The 16,667-nt window shown below is 41.1% G+C and overlaps 1 protein-coding gene across 2 annotated transcripts in view; it reads left to right on the top strand.

Moving 5' to 3' along the window:
• Nucleotides 1-5,460: 5,460 nt before the first annotated feature.
• MIB1 (MIB E3 ubiquitin protein ligase 1) overlaps nt 5,461-16,667 on the top strand; it is a 147,086-nt gene continuing 135,879 nt past the window's right edge. Inside the window, exon 1 of one of the 2 annotated variants that reach the window (XM_090285743.1) lies at nt 5,461-6,197. In XM_090285743.1, the coding sequence (XP_090141869.1) occupies nt 5,969-6,197 (229 nt within the window). In that variant the 5' untranslated portion in view covers nt 5,461-5,968. The remainder of the gene's footprint in view (nt 6,198-16,667) is intronic. The other variant, XM_090285744.1, reaches the window with a different exon arrangement.

Below are 16,667 nucleotides of genomic sequence, written 5' to 3'. Positions count from 1 at the left end.
TGTATCAGCATATTCAGTAGATCATTTGCATCTTGTGGTTGTCGTTCTGACCAGGTTAACATATCCTGTTGTTGTCTGACCAGGTTTGCATCCTGGTTACCTCTATATTCTGACAAGACCCCTCCAGGGGGCTGCTTTAAATGCAGCAAGCCTGGGATATTGGGCTACCCAATGCCCAAATCCATGAGTCCCTCCGGGACCATGCCCGCTGTGCAAATTAGAGGACCATTGGAAGTCCAACTGTCCCCAGGCCTCTCAAGGCACAGAGATATCGGTTACCAACCCAGAACAGACCCCTGTCTTTGACCTCCCAGAGCTTCTGGGACTAGCAGCAGAGGAGTGAAGCTGCACAGGGACCACACAAGCCCCATGCCTATCTCCAGGATGGAACATCGGGTAATTCTATCAGTGGCAGGGAAGCCAACATCTTTTCTTGTTAATACGCTGGACCACTTACCAGTGCCTCAGTCTTGATGTTCGAGGTAACAGCATAGTTTCGCAACCACCCATTACTCCCCTCCTTCCATGCTCCTTAGAAGAACACGTTTTTGCCGAGATATTCTAGTCAAGCTTAAAGCCCAGATACTCTTTCCCTCTACTCAGAGCTCGCATGGCATTGTTCTCCTCACTCTGTGTTAACTACCCACCACTCCCCACTCTCTTCCCTCCTTTAACATAAATGGTGCTGTGACTGTAGGTCACCTGAGCCTGATCTCTCCCCTTCTTCTCCAGCCTCCCTGCTGCTCTCAAGGTTATGAAATAACAAAACATCTCACTTCTGAGCACTGTGTATATCTGCCAGTGGGATAAAGGTTTTTTCCCCCCTTCTATATCTATTTAAAAAGCAAAGTATTAATCAAATGTCTGATTAACTCTCAAATACAATTAATTACTCTTATTTTAGAATGTTGTGGTTTGCCCAGAGGACTATGTAGGTTGCAGAGGGTTCGTGTAAGTCATAGATGGTCTGTGTAAGTTGAAGAAAGATTGTGAGGGAGCAGAAAAAGAAAGGAATTAAGAAAGTGAAGGGAAGGAAGGAAGAAAGAAGGAATTAAGGAAGTGAAAGAAAGCAAGGAAAGAAAGACTGTGAAGGTAAGTCTCTGAAACACCATAACTTCTAGACCTAGGAGAATTAGGTCCTGGGAACAATAGAGAAGTCAACTTACTACTCAAACTCATTACCAGTTGCAGAAACAGCTGGCTGCCCACCTCTCCAACACAGAAAAACAAACAAACAAACAAACAAACAAAACCTGACACTTTTAAACTCAGGCCGTTTTTCTGAGGCTGAAGCCTGTCATCTCAGCCACTTTTCTCCAGACCCTGCCCTGAGCAGTGCAGGGCAGAGAAGAAGGCAGGGTGGGGTTGGGGGTCTGCGCTAGGACATGACAGGCTACTTCCAAGCCCACCTCTCCCTGCTAGTCTTTTTACAGAGATAGCCTTACTTCTCCTCAGCTGCTGAGGTAGGTGGAACAAGCCCTCTGTTAAACGAGACATGCTGTTTTAATGTCAACACTAGTGGGCAGGTTGTAGATTTAAAAGTTTTAAAAGAAAACATTGACATCATAAAACGTGCAGAAATAAATGCTGCCAGTGACCCCTCCCGACTCGAGACCTTCTTCTACTATTTCTCCTCTCCTCTCCAAAGTATGTTAATACCTTTAATAACTCCAATAATAATAATCTGCTTTTTTCTCTTAGTAGGTCCTTGTCCCCTAAGCCTTCTAATAAGTTTGGTCCACAGGACAGTGCAGGCTGCCACAAATCAAGCTGTTGGTGACATGCTCCTACTCTGGGTCTCTCCATATGAACCTATATCCCAAGAAGAAATATAGGGACAGTTCTACACCCTAATCTCAGCTTGAGGAATTTTCAGAAAATAGACCTTCAACCCAACTCCCCAGAACCAATAAAACAAAGGCAGGAATCTTAGGCATTAGACCTGGGTTCTGGGAATTCAGGTATAATTTCAGCAAGCCCCTAATAAATCTGCTGCCCCCAGTAACCGCCTATGCCCTGCAGTTATCCTATTTGACAAAGATATCTTTTTCTGCTGACAAAATTTTAGGAACTTTTCTGTTTCTCAGAACCTACTTCCCTATCACTAGCTCCATCTGGACTTAAGTCCTGCCAACTCCCCCACCCCTTAAAACCCCTGCTCTGTTTCTGTTTTGTGCTGTAGTCCAGACAGAGCCCGCCTGCTTGAACATTCTTCAATAAAGGCTTTGAACTGGGCTACCAGACTCTTCCCTTTTTCCAGGCATAAATCTAACAATTGGAAGTACATGTTCAAAAACTTTGCAATGAAAGGATGTATAATCAAAAACATTTAGAGACCATTGGCAAGCTGGATTAATTTAAGTGCCTTGAAATACTCTTAGCAACATGATAGCATTATAAATTTACAATGTATTCAATAAGGGGATGGACAGATATGATTGTTTACTATAGAGAAATACATCCAGAATTAGATGGGTTCTCTCTCTTAACTTCCTCTGTAATCCTGGACAAGTTATTCAGTCCTGGCCTCATTTTTCTTCTTATCAAATATAGGGATTGGGCTAATTTGAGGTTTTCATACTTGTGCTTAGTGTACTCCAGAGATTTTAATGAGTTTTTATCAAGCCCCTGCAAAGATAGAAGGAAGGGAAGACTACAGCCTTGCTACATTGTTTTATCTAGAGTACCTAACTCCCTTACAGGGTAAGGACAGAAGGGTTGGGGAGAGGGAAAGAAACCACTGGGGAGATCACCTCTTAAGATCCTTTTCCATTTTAAGGGCAAAATAATTTAAAGTTATTATAACTAATCCCTGGTATTAAGAATAACATTCTACCTAAATATTAGACTATATCTTAGTATAAAATTCCTGTGGTGAAATATAACACAATTAAACATGTGAAAACTATTATTAATATACAGTGTTTGATGTAAAATGCAAGGTTGCCCTATTGAGTCTAACACCTCAGTTGGCCTTCAGTCAACTTACTTTACAAAGTCAATGACAAGTATAATTTGTGCAGTGGCTATAATTTTTCTAAAATCTTATTAACTTGTTAATTTATGTACTCAATTTAATTAACTGGTTAACAAGGAAAGAAGAAAACCAGAAAAGATCCCAGAGAGAGAAAAAACAGTTGGCAGAGCAGGAATATTTGTGTCCTTAATTGAATAGTTGCAGTTGAGTAATTCAGGCAACAGCACATTAAACTTTTCCAGGATGAAAATGTTTGAAATTACTAGAAATTTGGCTGACCTATTTTGAGAAAATATTTTATCTGTTTAGTTTCTAAAATTAGCTCTACTTGGGACTTTGGGACTCCTTGCTATTTCCTGTTTTATTTACATGAACAAATTTAGAACATTTTATTTATTTTACTACATAATTCTCTGGTTACATTTCACACCACCTTTCTTTCCACTTGATTATTCAATTCTGTTGGAGTATTCTCTCCTCCATTTGTTACCAAGCAAAGCATGGCTTGTTCACATGGAACCTTGGTGTATGACCCAACAATTGGTGTTGAGAAAAACAGGTCTCTATCTACAATATTCCAACCTTGGGGTTGCTGGATGCACTTCAGCTTGAAGCCCTGTTCTCCATGAGACCCAGCACTTCTCTTGCTCCCCAAAAAGCTATAAACCAAAACCAAGCCCAATAGTTCCCCATTTCTTATCTGTCAGCTCCCTCCTTCAGGATCTGGGGTACGTTGTCCTTAGCCTCTGTATAATAGTCCGGGAAAGCATGTGCCGTGTTACACTGGATCATGGTGAAGTCCAGGAAAGGAACAAATCCTGAGAGTGTCCTCTCCATATGTCCCAAGTTTCAAGAGTCCAGAGTCCGTGTCTGCAAGGCAGAGTCCTTGGTGGCTTCGGTGTCAGCTGCAGCAGGCATGATCAAAGCAGCAGTATGCCTACTTTCTTACTAGCCTAGGCTGCATGGCCGACTTCTGACTACAAACTGCATAGCTGCTACAACCTGCCGCTCCATCATGCTCCTCTAACATGCTCCTTCCATTGTGTTTCTTCTCATTGCGGATGGTGAGGCCCTGCTTCATCCTTTAAATGACATGCCACTTCTTTCACATCAGACTTCATGACAGACTTTGGGGTGGGTGGCTTCTGCATCCTTTTAAACTGCAGGCCTCCTCCCTCATGATGCCCCCTCCCCCCCATTTTAAATACTGACCCGGAAAGTATCTTAAACTGTTATGGAAAGTATCTTAAGCTGTATTATCACCCTTTTACCTGGGCAGTAGCATAGCTATTATCTAGCTATCAGCTTGTCATGGACATGTAAAGTTCCCTAAAAGCTGTATTATCTCCTTCTCCCTCCCCCAAACCATGGGTTGTGGGGTTTGGGGACCCCTTCCCCACTGTTACACCTTGACTTTCAGGAAAAACAACAGTATGCTTTACAATGCATCCATTCTGGGCTCTAAAACAATGATTTTAAATCTTACATATCATAATGTCACTTAAGTAACAGCAGCCAGAAACCACTCTTACAATCCTCTTATTTTGATTTCAAAGTTGTATTTTGCGATTGGGGCTGAATTATGTTGTGGGTGGGGTATATCAATGGGCAAGGTGCTTGTAAACTACCCTGGAAGCTTGTGCTGTTTGGAGTCTACTCACTGCCTTGATTCCGCATGAAGGCAATACATCATTCAGTACCATTCTGCTCAAATCACTCATTCGCGCTGGAAATGTTTTCAATTTACAAATACAAAAATACACGTTGCTCTTAGTCTATGCCATAATCTGTCCTATTCCCGGCCCCGTTAAAAAGACTAAACACACAATCCCAAATTCACACTTTAGTACACCCAGGTACACTAGACTCTAGAACTTAATTTAAGACTTATCTCATCATTCTAGCTACCCAGTTTCAACAGCCAGGGTCGCATCCCTACCCTCTCTTCCGCCAGCCCCACCTCTCCACCCGCCTGCCAGAGCTCCTCACCCCGCTCCTCACAGATAATGAGGTGCGCCGCACCAAGGGTTAACAACTGTAGGGAGCCGCCTCGCCGCCGCTCCAGACTGAAGCTGAGTGTCTACCTCCACTTTTTTTTTTTTTTTAACAAAAAGAAAAGACAAAACAAAAACAAAAACAAAAAAAAAAAGGGCCGCGCGCATGCGCACACTCGCTGGGCCCTGGCCTGACGCTTAGGGGTCGATTTTATCTCCTTCCTCTCTAGGGTTGCGCGACTCTCTAAAACTCTTCCCACCCTACTGTTTTTGAGGATCCCTCCTAGTCACTCCGGGAACGTGTTGCTCGGGTCTTGGGTGCGTCAGTGTCTGAATGTGGAGCCGCTCTCCCCGGGAGGAGACTCTGTGGCTGGGCGGAGCGCCGCGGCTTGCGTGTGTGCTGAGGGAAGGGAACTCTCAGGCCCGGGCGCTCGCCGGACGCCGGGAGATACCACCTCCGCCCACGGGGGAGGAGGAGGAGGCGCCCCCGGCCCTCCGGCGTCCACCCCAGAGCGAGGGGCCGGAGGAGAAAAAGGGTCGGCAGTTAAGCTCGCCCCCTGCAGTCCTCCACAGCCCCTTCCGGGTATCTTCCCTCGGCCCCCCGCATTGCCCGCGCTCTCCGCGCTCCCGGTCGAGGGGGAGCGTGGTTTCCTGGCAGCAGTCGCTGTAGCCCGGCCGGGGAGCGCGGAGGAAGTGGACGAGTCCCCGCCTACGGCCCCCTCCCTTTGGTCCGCCTGCCGCCGCCGCCGCTTTTGAGCTCCTGCGGTCCGGCCTCCAGTGTGAGCAGGGGGCGCGGCGGCGGCGGCAGATACGGCTGGGCAACGGCTGTGGGCTCGGCGGGGATCGCGCCGCCGCCCCCGTGAGTTATTCCCACGTTCCCCGGGGCTCGCTGCCGCCCCCGCCGGCGCCGAGAGTCCGGCCCGGGCCCAACTCCCTCACGGGCCCCCCGGCGGCGGCGGCGGCGGCGGCAGCGGCAGAGCCTACCACTCGGGCCCCAATGAGTAACTCCCGGAATAACCGGGTGATGGTGGAAGGGGTAGGAGCCCGGGTAGTCCGCGGCCCGGACTGGAAGTGGGGGAAGCAGGACGGCGGCGAGGGCCATGTGGGCACAGTCCGGAGCTTCGAGAGCCCCGAGGAAGTGGTGGTGGTGTGGGACAACGGCACCGCCGCTAACTACCGCTGCTCTGGGGCCTACGACCTGCGCATCCTGGACAGCGCGCCTACGGGTAAGCCGCGGCCACCTGGCCCCGGGCCTGCTCGCGGGTGGGAGGGGCTAGGCTAGGCCGGCGGCGGGCGGCGGGCGGCGGGCCTGGAAAAAGGCCTGGAGGAACGCCTCTCCTGCAGCGCCGGGCTGGGGTGACCGGAAAGGGAAAGAGCCAAAAGGAATTTTAGGTTCTGTACGTGATAAACAAAAACTTGCATGAAAGAGCCCTTCTCCCCCGCCGCCCACTACCAGGGGAAATGATGGTCACCACCATCATCAGGATGCTTCCAAGCCTGGAAAGCACAAAGCACTGGGAAGACAACAGACGGTTCCCCTCCTCCTCCTTCTCTAGGGAGGGATCTGTCTAATAAGCCATTGAAATTAATCAGACTGCAAGTGATAACTGTCCGAAGGGGGACTTGCCTTGCCATCTGGTGTTTAGTTGGCCGGTTACAATTGCCGAGGGTCCATTGGTACCTCAGATTTGTTGAGATATCTGTCCTTCCCCCCAACCCCCAAACCTGGAGTAACTGGCCCAGATTGGAAGAGACTGAATGACAGCTAAGTGCAGTGTGTGATCCTGGGCCAGAAAAGTACATTAGTGGGACAGCTGGTGAAACCTCTATAAGGTCTGTAGATTAGCTACTAATGTTGTATTAATGTTATTTTTCTGGTTTCAATAATTGTACTTTATTATAAGACGTTAATATTTGAAGAGTATGGCTGAAAAGCCAAAGGCAACTGTTTTTACTAGTTTTGTAATTTTTTGTAAGCCTGAAATTATTTCAGAATAAAAGGTTTAATTTTTTAAATTATGTAAATAAATATCAAGTACAATATTTATTAAATCTTCGAAGTGTAGTATAATGCCTATGGATATCTATTATTAAATATTTTGAAGGAAAGGAAAACATGGAAAGTAGTATTATAGTCCTGGGGCAAAACCAGAACCAAGAGTTTGTGGTTTGTTCCAGTGTTTCATAAGGAGACTAGCTGCCCTGCATCTAGGAGTCCCTTTGTAATGTTTGGTAAAAGAATCAGATGAACAAGATGAATTGCTACATAAAACAAATTAAATAATGTGTGGAATAATCTTGTAAATTAAACCAAGATTTTAAAAGTTACTTCTGAGAAACATCTGCTTTATGTAAGATAATCATATATTCCATACTACACAACATTAATATCCCTTTAGCAAATCTCTGTAGTACAGGATTTGTTACACGTTTTCTTTATCCTAGCACGATATTTAAATATTTCTATAAACCTACAATTACTGATCCCAAGATGCCTCCAAATTTTTGAGTTGTGGTCAAACTTTAGCTTGAGCTAGCATGATAAAAGTTTAAGAATGTACAGAAATAAGTATGCGTCATACAGTGTTGCTCGAGTGTAAATTTGTAAAATGTCTTTGGAGGGCAAGTTAGTCAATATCTATCAAGATGTTAAATATGTGTATCCCTGGTTGCCATTCCTCTTCATATGTGCTTGGCACAAATACACAAAGATACACATACAAGGATTTTTGTAATTAAGAAGACTTGAAGCAGTGTTAATGCCCATCAAAAAAGTATTGGTTAAATAAAATACTGCATCCAGTCACTGGAATACTATGCAGCTATGAAAGAATATGGTGCTAATGTGGAATAATCACATAACGTATTACTAAGTTAAACTATAGAAGGGAATATAGTTTTTTGCCATTTGTGCTTTAAAAGGATAGCATATTTATACCATATTACTGTATATGTTTGCAATGAATAGAGTATTGTGTAAGAATACATAAGAAACTGCTAACAATGGCTGCTCCTTTTTGTACTGTTGGTTCTTTTGGTCCTGCACATACATCTTTTTTAATGTTTAAAAAGCCAGCTAAGAAACACAATTTTAGGAATTATCTACTCAAAAAACAGAGTTGACTTGTATTCCTATCCCCTTTTATTGCTACTAACAATGACTATGTACACACTTCAGAATGTTAGGCTTTATCAGAAGTAGCTTATTTGTGCATTGTAAAAAATATCAAATTTTAAATTTGAGCCATTTTTTATTGAATATAATATATATATTTTTAAGACTTTACTTATTTATTTTTAGAGGGAGGGGAAGGAAGGGAGAAAGAGAGGGAGAGAAACATCCATCTGTTGCCTCTCCTATGCTCCCTACCAGGGACTGAACGTGCAACCCAGGTATGTGCACTGACCAGGAATCGAAACAGTGACCTTTTGTTTTATGGGATGATGCCCAGCCAACACTGGTCAGGACTACTGAATATAATATTGAGAATAAATATGTGAAAATAAATTTTGTTATAATAAATTAGAGCTTTGTTTTGTGAGAGCAAACCTTCACTTTATCATATTATATAAAAATTCTAGAATCAATAACAGATCCCTGAAATTTTGTGAATCAAGGACACTGATTCTTTGCTGTGGTTTTTTTTTTTTTGTTTGTTTGTTTTTGTTTTAAATATGCTTTATTGACTATGCTGCTACAGTTGTCCATTTCTTTTCCCTTTGTTCCCCTCCACCCAGTGACGCCCTTCCCTCCAGTTGTCCCCTCCCCTTAGTCCATGCCCATTGGTTGTGCATATAGTCCTTCTCCACATCTTCCTGTCTACTCCACTCCCTCCTATTATGCTTCTTAATTCCTGTACTGTCTCCCTCCCTTTCCCCCTGCCCCCCTCCCTGCTGACCTCCCCCTAAAATATTCCCCATACCTATAGTTCTTTTCCCATTCTCGTTGCCTACTTAGTCTACCTTTGTTTCGATTCCCTAGCTTCTGTTGTTGGTTGTTGTGATACAGTTTTCATTTTAATGTTCATAGTTTTGATCCCCCTTCTAAACAAGTACTTTTAACATTTCATATAACAGTGGTTTGGATCGGATGAACTCCTTCAGTTTTACTTTGTCCTGGAAGCACTTTCTTTGCCCTTCTATTCTGAATGACAGTTTTGTTGGATAGAGTAATCATCGTTGTAGGTTTTTGCTTATCATTACTTTGAATATTTCTTGCCAGTCCTTTCTTGCCTGCAGAGTTTCTTTTAAGAAATCAGCTGATAATCTTATTGAGACCCCTTTGTATGTAATTTTCTTCTTCTCTCTTGCTGGTTTTAAGATTGTCTCTTTATCTTTAATTTTTGACATTTTGATTATAATGTGTCTTGGTGTGGTTCTCCCTGGGTCCAGTTTTTTGGAACTCTCTGTGCTTCCTGGACCTGTAAGTCTTATTTCCTTCCCCAAGTTAGGGAAGTTCTGCTTCATTATTTTTTCACATAATTTTTCAGTTGCTAATTCTTCTTCACCTCCTGGCAACCCTATGATTCGGATGTTGGCCCGCTTATAGCTGTCCCATAGGTTTCTGAGCCTCTCCTCATTTTCCTCACTTTTTGATTTCTCTTTCTGCACTGGTTGACTGTTTGTTTCTTATCTATGTTCCGATTTGTTGATTTGATCCCTAGTTTTCTCTCCCTCACCACTAGTTTCGTATGTCTTTTCATTCATATCAGCAGGGCTAGGTTTCATTCCTTCCCCGTCTTGTTTAAGATCTGCTGTTAGGTCTTCAAGCATTTGTATAACCAAAGCTCTGAACTGTGCCTCAGAAAGATTTCCTATCTGCTGAGCCGTTAGGTTAGATATATGCTGTCAGGTCAGCTGCGCGATTGGGATCTCTATCATGATCTGTGCCATCCTGACAGTTTTGTATTTACTTTTGCTTCCTGGGTGGGGCTGTCAACACCTCCTACGCTATAGGGGGCGGAGCCCCGTGCACTCCTCACAACTGGGTGACCCTTCTCACCACACTGTGGCATTTTGTGTGGGGGTGGGGGTCCAAGATGGATTCCTGCCATTCACTCTCTGCTGAGAGACCGGGAGCCTGCTCCTCCATCCCCACCTGCTCCGGGCCTCACAGTCTGAGGCAATGGAGGTCTGCCTTCCCCGGCATTGGAATTGAAAGCTGATGGGTTTGGTCTGCAGCCATGGAAGCTCCCCAGGCACTTCTCGCTTCCTTTTAAATGCAGGTGTTGGTGCTTACCGCTGTCCCACTGCCCTTGCTACAGCTGCTGCCACCAGCGCAGCTTGACCTCTCTACCCCAACTTCACCCCTCCTACCCGTCCGGACGAGCACCACTTGTTTATAACTTCATATGTTGGACTTCCATGTAGCTTTATTTTCTGGAACTTCTGGTTATTTCTGGTTTTGTGGTAGTTGTAGTCCTTCTTAGTTGTGGAGGGAGACAGAGCGTGTCAGTGTAGGCCTCCATCTTGGCCAGAAGTTGTCTCCTCATCTTGACAGCCATTGCTTGTTAATGGATAAGTCTCTAATAAAAGCTTACATATGAAATGAGATGTTAACATAAATATATCAGGAGTTTCCTGTACTTCTTGAAAAAAATATTTAACACAAAGAAATAATTCAACAGCTTAGACTGTTTCCCTTCTGTTGGTATAATGATATAAAATGAAACAGTTTAGATGAAAAATCATTCCACAGGATCCAATCCAGGATCACACATTGCATTCAGTTGTCATTCAGTCTCTTCCAATCTGGGCCAGTTACTCAGTCTTTCTTTATCTTTCATGACCTTGACACTCACTGTTAGTTTATTATAGACTATCTCTTATTGGGTTTGTTTAATGTTTTCTCATGAATAAATTCAAATCATGTATTTTAGGTATGAATACCATAGACGTGATATTTTGCACAAAGAAGTACATTTTATCAGGAGGTACAGGCTACCCATATGTCTCATTTGAATGTTTGTTACTTGCCTAAATCACCAGCATTTTTACTCATCATTGCAGTGCCAATATGAAAAAGACAAATATAATGTTAGTATTGTTATGAAAATACTTCCGACCTCATGAAGCCCCTTAAAGGGTCTTGGGGACTATCCTAGGAGTTCCAAGAACCACACTTTGAAAATTACTGCCCTAGACAGAATCTCATTGGGCATCAAGAGGCTCGTGTAAGAGCATTCCCAGCAATATTTTATGTAAAAGAAAAAAATTGGAAAAAACTTAAAGGTGCATCAATAGAAGAATGGATAAACAAAGTGTGAATTTATACAGTGAAGCTCTGTACAGAAGAGAAAATTAATGTTAAGCAAATAAAGCGAGAAAATAAAGTTTCTTGGAAAAGAGAATCTATGGTGTGTTAAAGTGCAAAACAAATACTGTTTCTTGTTTAGAGCAAGGTTGCTAGCTTTCGCACTATTGCTGTATTGGACTGATTACATAATTATTTGTAGTAGGGTGCTATTCTGTACAGTAGGCCAGTTTCCCTGGCCTCTACCCACTAGTTGCAGTCATAATAATCCCAAATATTTCCAGACATTACCAAATATCCCATGGGGAGTAGAATTGCTCCTGATCCTTATTGGTTTAGGAATATATATATGTGTGTGGTAAAAGTATACCAAAAAAAGTAAAGATAAGGACTAAATTCCAGAGAGTGGATATCTTTACGTTGAGGGAAGCGGAGTGCAGTTAGGGTAGTACCCAGGGGCTGTGACTATTTTAGTAATGTTTTATGTCTTAAACTCGGTGCTGGGTGCATAGGTTTTTGTTATATTTTTATGCCTTTTTTGTGTGCTTGACATACTTCATAGTTAATTTTAAAAAGTCTTGTGACATTTACCATAAGGACAACTGAGATTGTTCCTTATTTATACCCATATTATATGAGCATAAAATTTATAACAGTATGTTTGGGAATTAAGAAATGGGTAACCTTTAAAATAAAGTATTGTGAAACTTTTCTGAGAGTTAAGGATTCTAGAGTGGTAGGGTCTTTGTGAGTCTCTCATATATTTCCTTATTGCATGTTGGTGACTGTGTCAGGGTTGAATCTGGGGTCTGTAATATTTTTGGCATATAAGCTTTATGGGGTGGGGTAGTCAAACCTTGAGAAGAGGAATAGTATATACTTGAATGATAGAACTTCTATCTTGTATCCAAATATGTTTGGCTAATTTGTAATGAGGAAGAATGTGCAAATATATGTTATTGTTGAATTAGTTTGTAATTAACTGTGGGAAATCTGTGTAAGTATAGTTGACCTTTTATCCTTTAGATATTGGTTTTATAGGATTTAGGGAGAAATGTGTTTTTACTTAATGCTCGTTTTATGGTCACTTGACCACAGTATTGTTACCAGAGAAAGAGTGGAGAAAGTAAATTTGGGTTTCCTATTAAGGTTCTTTCTACCCTCCTGGGTATGGATAACAAAAAGTTAAGGGTATAGATAATTAGGTTTATTCAAAAATATCTTCTAGTATTGTTGGTCCAGGCTGTTTTGGGGTCATTTCTTTGTTCTCTTCTTCCACAACTGGCAAAGAGTGCTTTTTTGGGGTGCTTTTAACAAACTTCTCAGTTTTTAGTACCATATGACCCATCAGTTCCACTCTACGTATAGTCCCAAGAGAAATGAAAACATATGCCCACACAAAAATCTGTTCATAAATGTTTACAGCAGCATTATTTGCAACAGCCAAAAAATGGCAGCAACCCAAATGCACACCATTTGATGAATCGATTAAAAAGTGTTTCAGCACTTGGTGCTTGCTCGGGACTTGTCGCATTTGCTAGAACTTGTATGAGTAACAATGCTGTCCCACAAGAGGAAATGCTTCATCCTTCAGTATTTGTTGGTGTCCGCACTCTTCATGAGTGGAAGGAATTTAGGACAAGTCTGAGGTACCATTGTGTATCTTTTTGGATGTGTTTCCAGGTAGCTATCTGCCTGCCAGGTAAGCTATCTGTCTGGGTCTCTCCTCCACCTTTTTTAATTGCTGGCAGTGTGATTCCAGTGCACTCTTTGTGTCTATCTATTGCCACTAGTGTGCTGTGTTGTAAATTTTCACCAATTGATTAATTTGAGGGTAAGAAAAATATGTGTATTCCTTGTATTTTTGTTTCCTAGCAAAGTTATGGCTTTGAATGAATTTTTTTTCTGAATAAAATGCTCTTTTCAAAGAGCTTTTGACTCATTCCATCTGAGGTTAGACTGATATCCTAAAACATAAAATGAAACTGAGGTTCAAAGAGATTAAGAAATTTGTCCAGTTACAAAGCTGGTGAATAGCAGATGTCAGGATGAACAGTTAGTTCATTGCTTTTCCTTCTCTATCATTCTTTTCCACTTATAGTATAGTTCAGAAACGATCACCATTTGTACTAGTTCCCCTGAGGGAAAATTGATAAGGAAATTTAAATAATTTATGTTAATCTGTGGTCCAATTATTTGATTAATGTAACACTATTGTTAGACATTATGTGTGTTTATACAATATATAACAGATATTTTATTATATAATTACATTAAGCCTCCTGTAAGAAAAACATTCCTGTGAGAGAGGTTATGCTTTCAAAACAAGTGATTGAGCTGAACACGAGGCTGTCAGATACTCCGGCTGGTCAGCCTTTACTATTATGGCATTGTATTTTTACTTTACTTGGGGTTCTTAATCTTTTACATTTTTATCATTCCTAACAACACCTCAAAGTGGTCATTCTGTACCTTTGAGGCCAAGCTGTGTCCTTGGCAGAAGATATGACACTGTCATATCTACTAAACTATCAGATCCAGTATTCAAATTACTGAAAACTCACCTTGTATATAGAACTTTTGTTTTATGAGAAAAATTAGCCTATTAATATTTTATGTTTGTGTGTGTGGTTGATGAGAGGCAACATGGATAATTTTATTATCTGGTAAGGCAGAAATTTTTCCTTTATATGGCTTTTTCCTTTATTAAATAAATGGATTAGATCAATTTAAGTATACGTTTTTCTCTAGCTATGTATGCACTGTGAGGCTGGACTGGGACTTTCGCACACAGTATTTCTCCTTTGCCGTCTGAATCCCTGTTGGCTTTGCCAGCGTTAGGGGACACTAGAGGAGCTTGGAAGGCTGCAGGGGAAGAAGGGACTTGCTCTTTCCTGTATTGCTTGCTCTTCCTATTGATATCATCTCATCCAGCAGGATTTCAGTATCAGTATTTGGTTCCAGATTGCATATTTTCCGAAACAGCCTTGATATGCTCATGTCTGAACGACCCCAGCACCAGCCAGTCACAAAGCCTCTTTAAAGGTCTAGATACTACCCTATGGGACCCCTCCTTTAAGCCCCTTACATTTTAATAATTCCTTTAAAATTATTTTTATTTTTATTTTTCCCATTTCTAGAGGTGTTGGATTGGTGTGGTGTCCGACTCCTGACTGGTCTAATACAATATGTTTACCAAATCTCGATCTTATTTTTCTGTCCTATTTACCAGTTAAGTAAAAAATTTTTATTGAAATTTAGCTGGTAATTTTCCATCTTTTCTGATGCTAATTGTTTCTTACAAATGAATTGGAAAGTGCTTCATTTTTATATTTTGAATCAGTGAATTCAAAAGCCATTGAATTTAAAATGAAGCAAAAATTACTTTCTTTTAAGGATGCAGATAAGAGTTTATTGGTGGTACACATCATTTCAACATGATAAAAACATTTCTTTCATTTTTCACATTGCTTACTCTGATTTCTTTTGGACAGCATTTATTCTTTATTGTCAGACATCTTTACTTGGAAGGGACAGAGTAAATGGGTATAATTTAAAAATTTTTTTTCATTTTGCACAACACAGCGGAAAAAAATTAAAAATAATTTTTTAAGAAGCATACTACTAACTATTTTCATCTAAAAAATGTATGCAGTTTTGGAAAACTTATTATTTTGTTAAAAATATATGGAACTTATCCTGGCTGCTGTGGCTCAGTGGATTGAGCATCGGCCTGTGAGCCAAGTGTCGCTGGTTCGATTCCCAGTCAGGGCACATTACTAGGTTGCACGTCAGGTCCCCAGTTGGGGGCGCGAGTGAGAGGCAACCACACAGTGATGTTTCTATCCCTCTCTTTCTCCTTTCCCCTCTCTCTAAAAATAAATGAATAAACAAACAAATAAATTATTAAAAAAAAAATATGGAACTTATAATTTTGACTCTTAGGTACTGTGTCCCAAAATAACCAACAACATGTTTTTTTTGTGTCATTAGGATATACTACTCAAACTGGTTAACTAGACACCAAAAAAATGCAGCATGCCTTCATGTCAGAGGTGAACAAGCAGTATTAGGCTCTCATGCAATCAAATTCCCACTCACCCAGAGTACACCTTGTATTCCATGTGTGACGTGTCATTTTAATGTAGGGACCCCTTGAGGGTGCTAGTGTCAACTGACTAATTTACAATTAGTAAAACCTGTTTTTTAGGAAAAAATGTGAATATAAAAATAAAAGTTTTAATGCAAGTTCACAGCCCTTATTTCGGAATACTCGGGATTGAGTTTGTAAACTTTGGATTTTAGAACCATAATATGGTATGTTTGCCATGTGTTACTTAACACCCACTTTGAAGTGCACAGCAGCACCTTGCTGTCAGATACTGTCCATTAATATTTCTGCTGTGAAGCGTATGAATGATTACAGTAAGGTGATAAAGACTACATATGTATATAGCATCTTGTTTGTTCAGATCAGGGTTTACCCCTAAATAAGTTTGCTTCTAATTTATGAAAAAAACTTATGAGTTTTAGATTTTGAAATTACAGATAGGAGATTGTGGGTTTATATTTTCTCTTGCATTTCAAAGGATCATCTTCTCTGTCTCCTGGAAACCATTACTCTTAAGTCAGTGATTTTCAACCTTTTTCATCTCATGGTATACATAACTAATTACTAAAATTCTATGGCACACCAAAACATTCATTTTTTGCTTATCTGACAAAAGGTATAATTTTTATTCATTTATACCAGATGGCTGTTGTCATTTTTTAATTTCACAATCTAAGGCAGTGGTTCTCAACCTGTGGGTCGTGACCCCTTTGGGGTTCGAACGACCCTTTCACAGGGGTCGCCTAAGGCCATCAGAAAACACATATTTAATTACATATTGTTTTTGTGATTAATCACTATGCTTTAATTATGTTCAATATGTAACAATGAAAATACATCCTGCATATCAGATATTTACATTACGATTCATAACAGTAGCAAAATTACAGTTATGAAGTAGCAAAGAAAATAATTTTATGGTTGAGGGTCACCACAACATGAGGAACTGTATTAAAGGGTTGCAGCATTAGGAAGGTTGGGAACCACTGATCTAAGGGAAAAGAAGTCAGTGCCCCTGACTAAATAGTCAAGTGTTGCATGTTTTAAAAATTCTTGCTGCACACTGGTTGAAAATTGCTGCTCTGTCACCAAGCCGGAGCTTACGTGCTTTAAATACTGGTAGGAAAATGGCTTTTTAAGAATATTCCTCCTTATTCTCTTAAACCAATTTCTTTACTCACATACTTTCATATGTCCCCATACCATTAGCTTGCCTCTTTTACCATCACATCTGGGTTATAGTGATTGAACCATCTCCTCAGATGGAACTAGGAATACAGCAACAATTTTTATCTTTGTATGCCCCTAGATTAGCTCTATGTAGAGTAAATA

The sequence above is a fragment of the Furipterus horrens genome, unplaced genomic scaffold, assembly GCF_987537825.1.
Source record: "Furipterus horrens unplaced genomic scaffold, mFurHor1.1.pri manual_scaffold_8, whole genome shotgun sequence".
NCBI classification, from domain to species: Eukaryota; Metazoa; Chordata; class Mammalia; order Chiroptera; family Furipteridae; genus Furipterus; species Furipterus horrens.
Note: the sequence above shows the minus strand (reverse complement) of the source record. Positions and strands in the feature narration are given on the sequence as shown.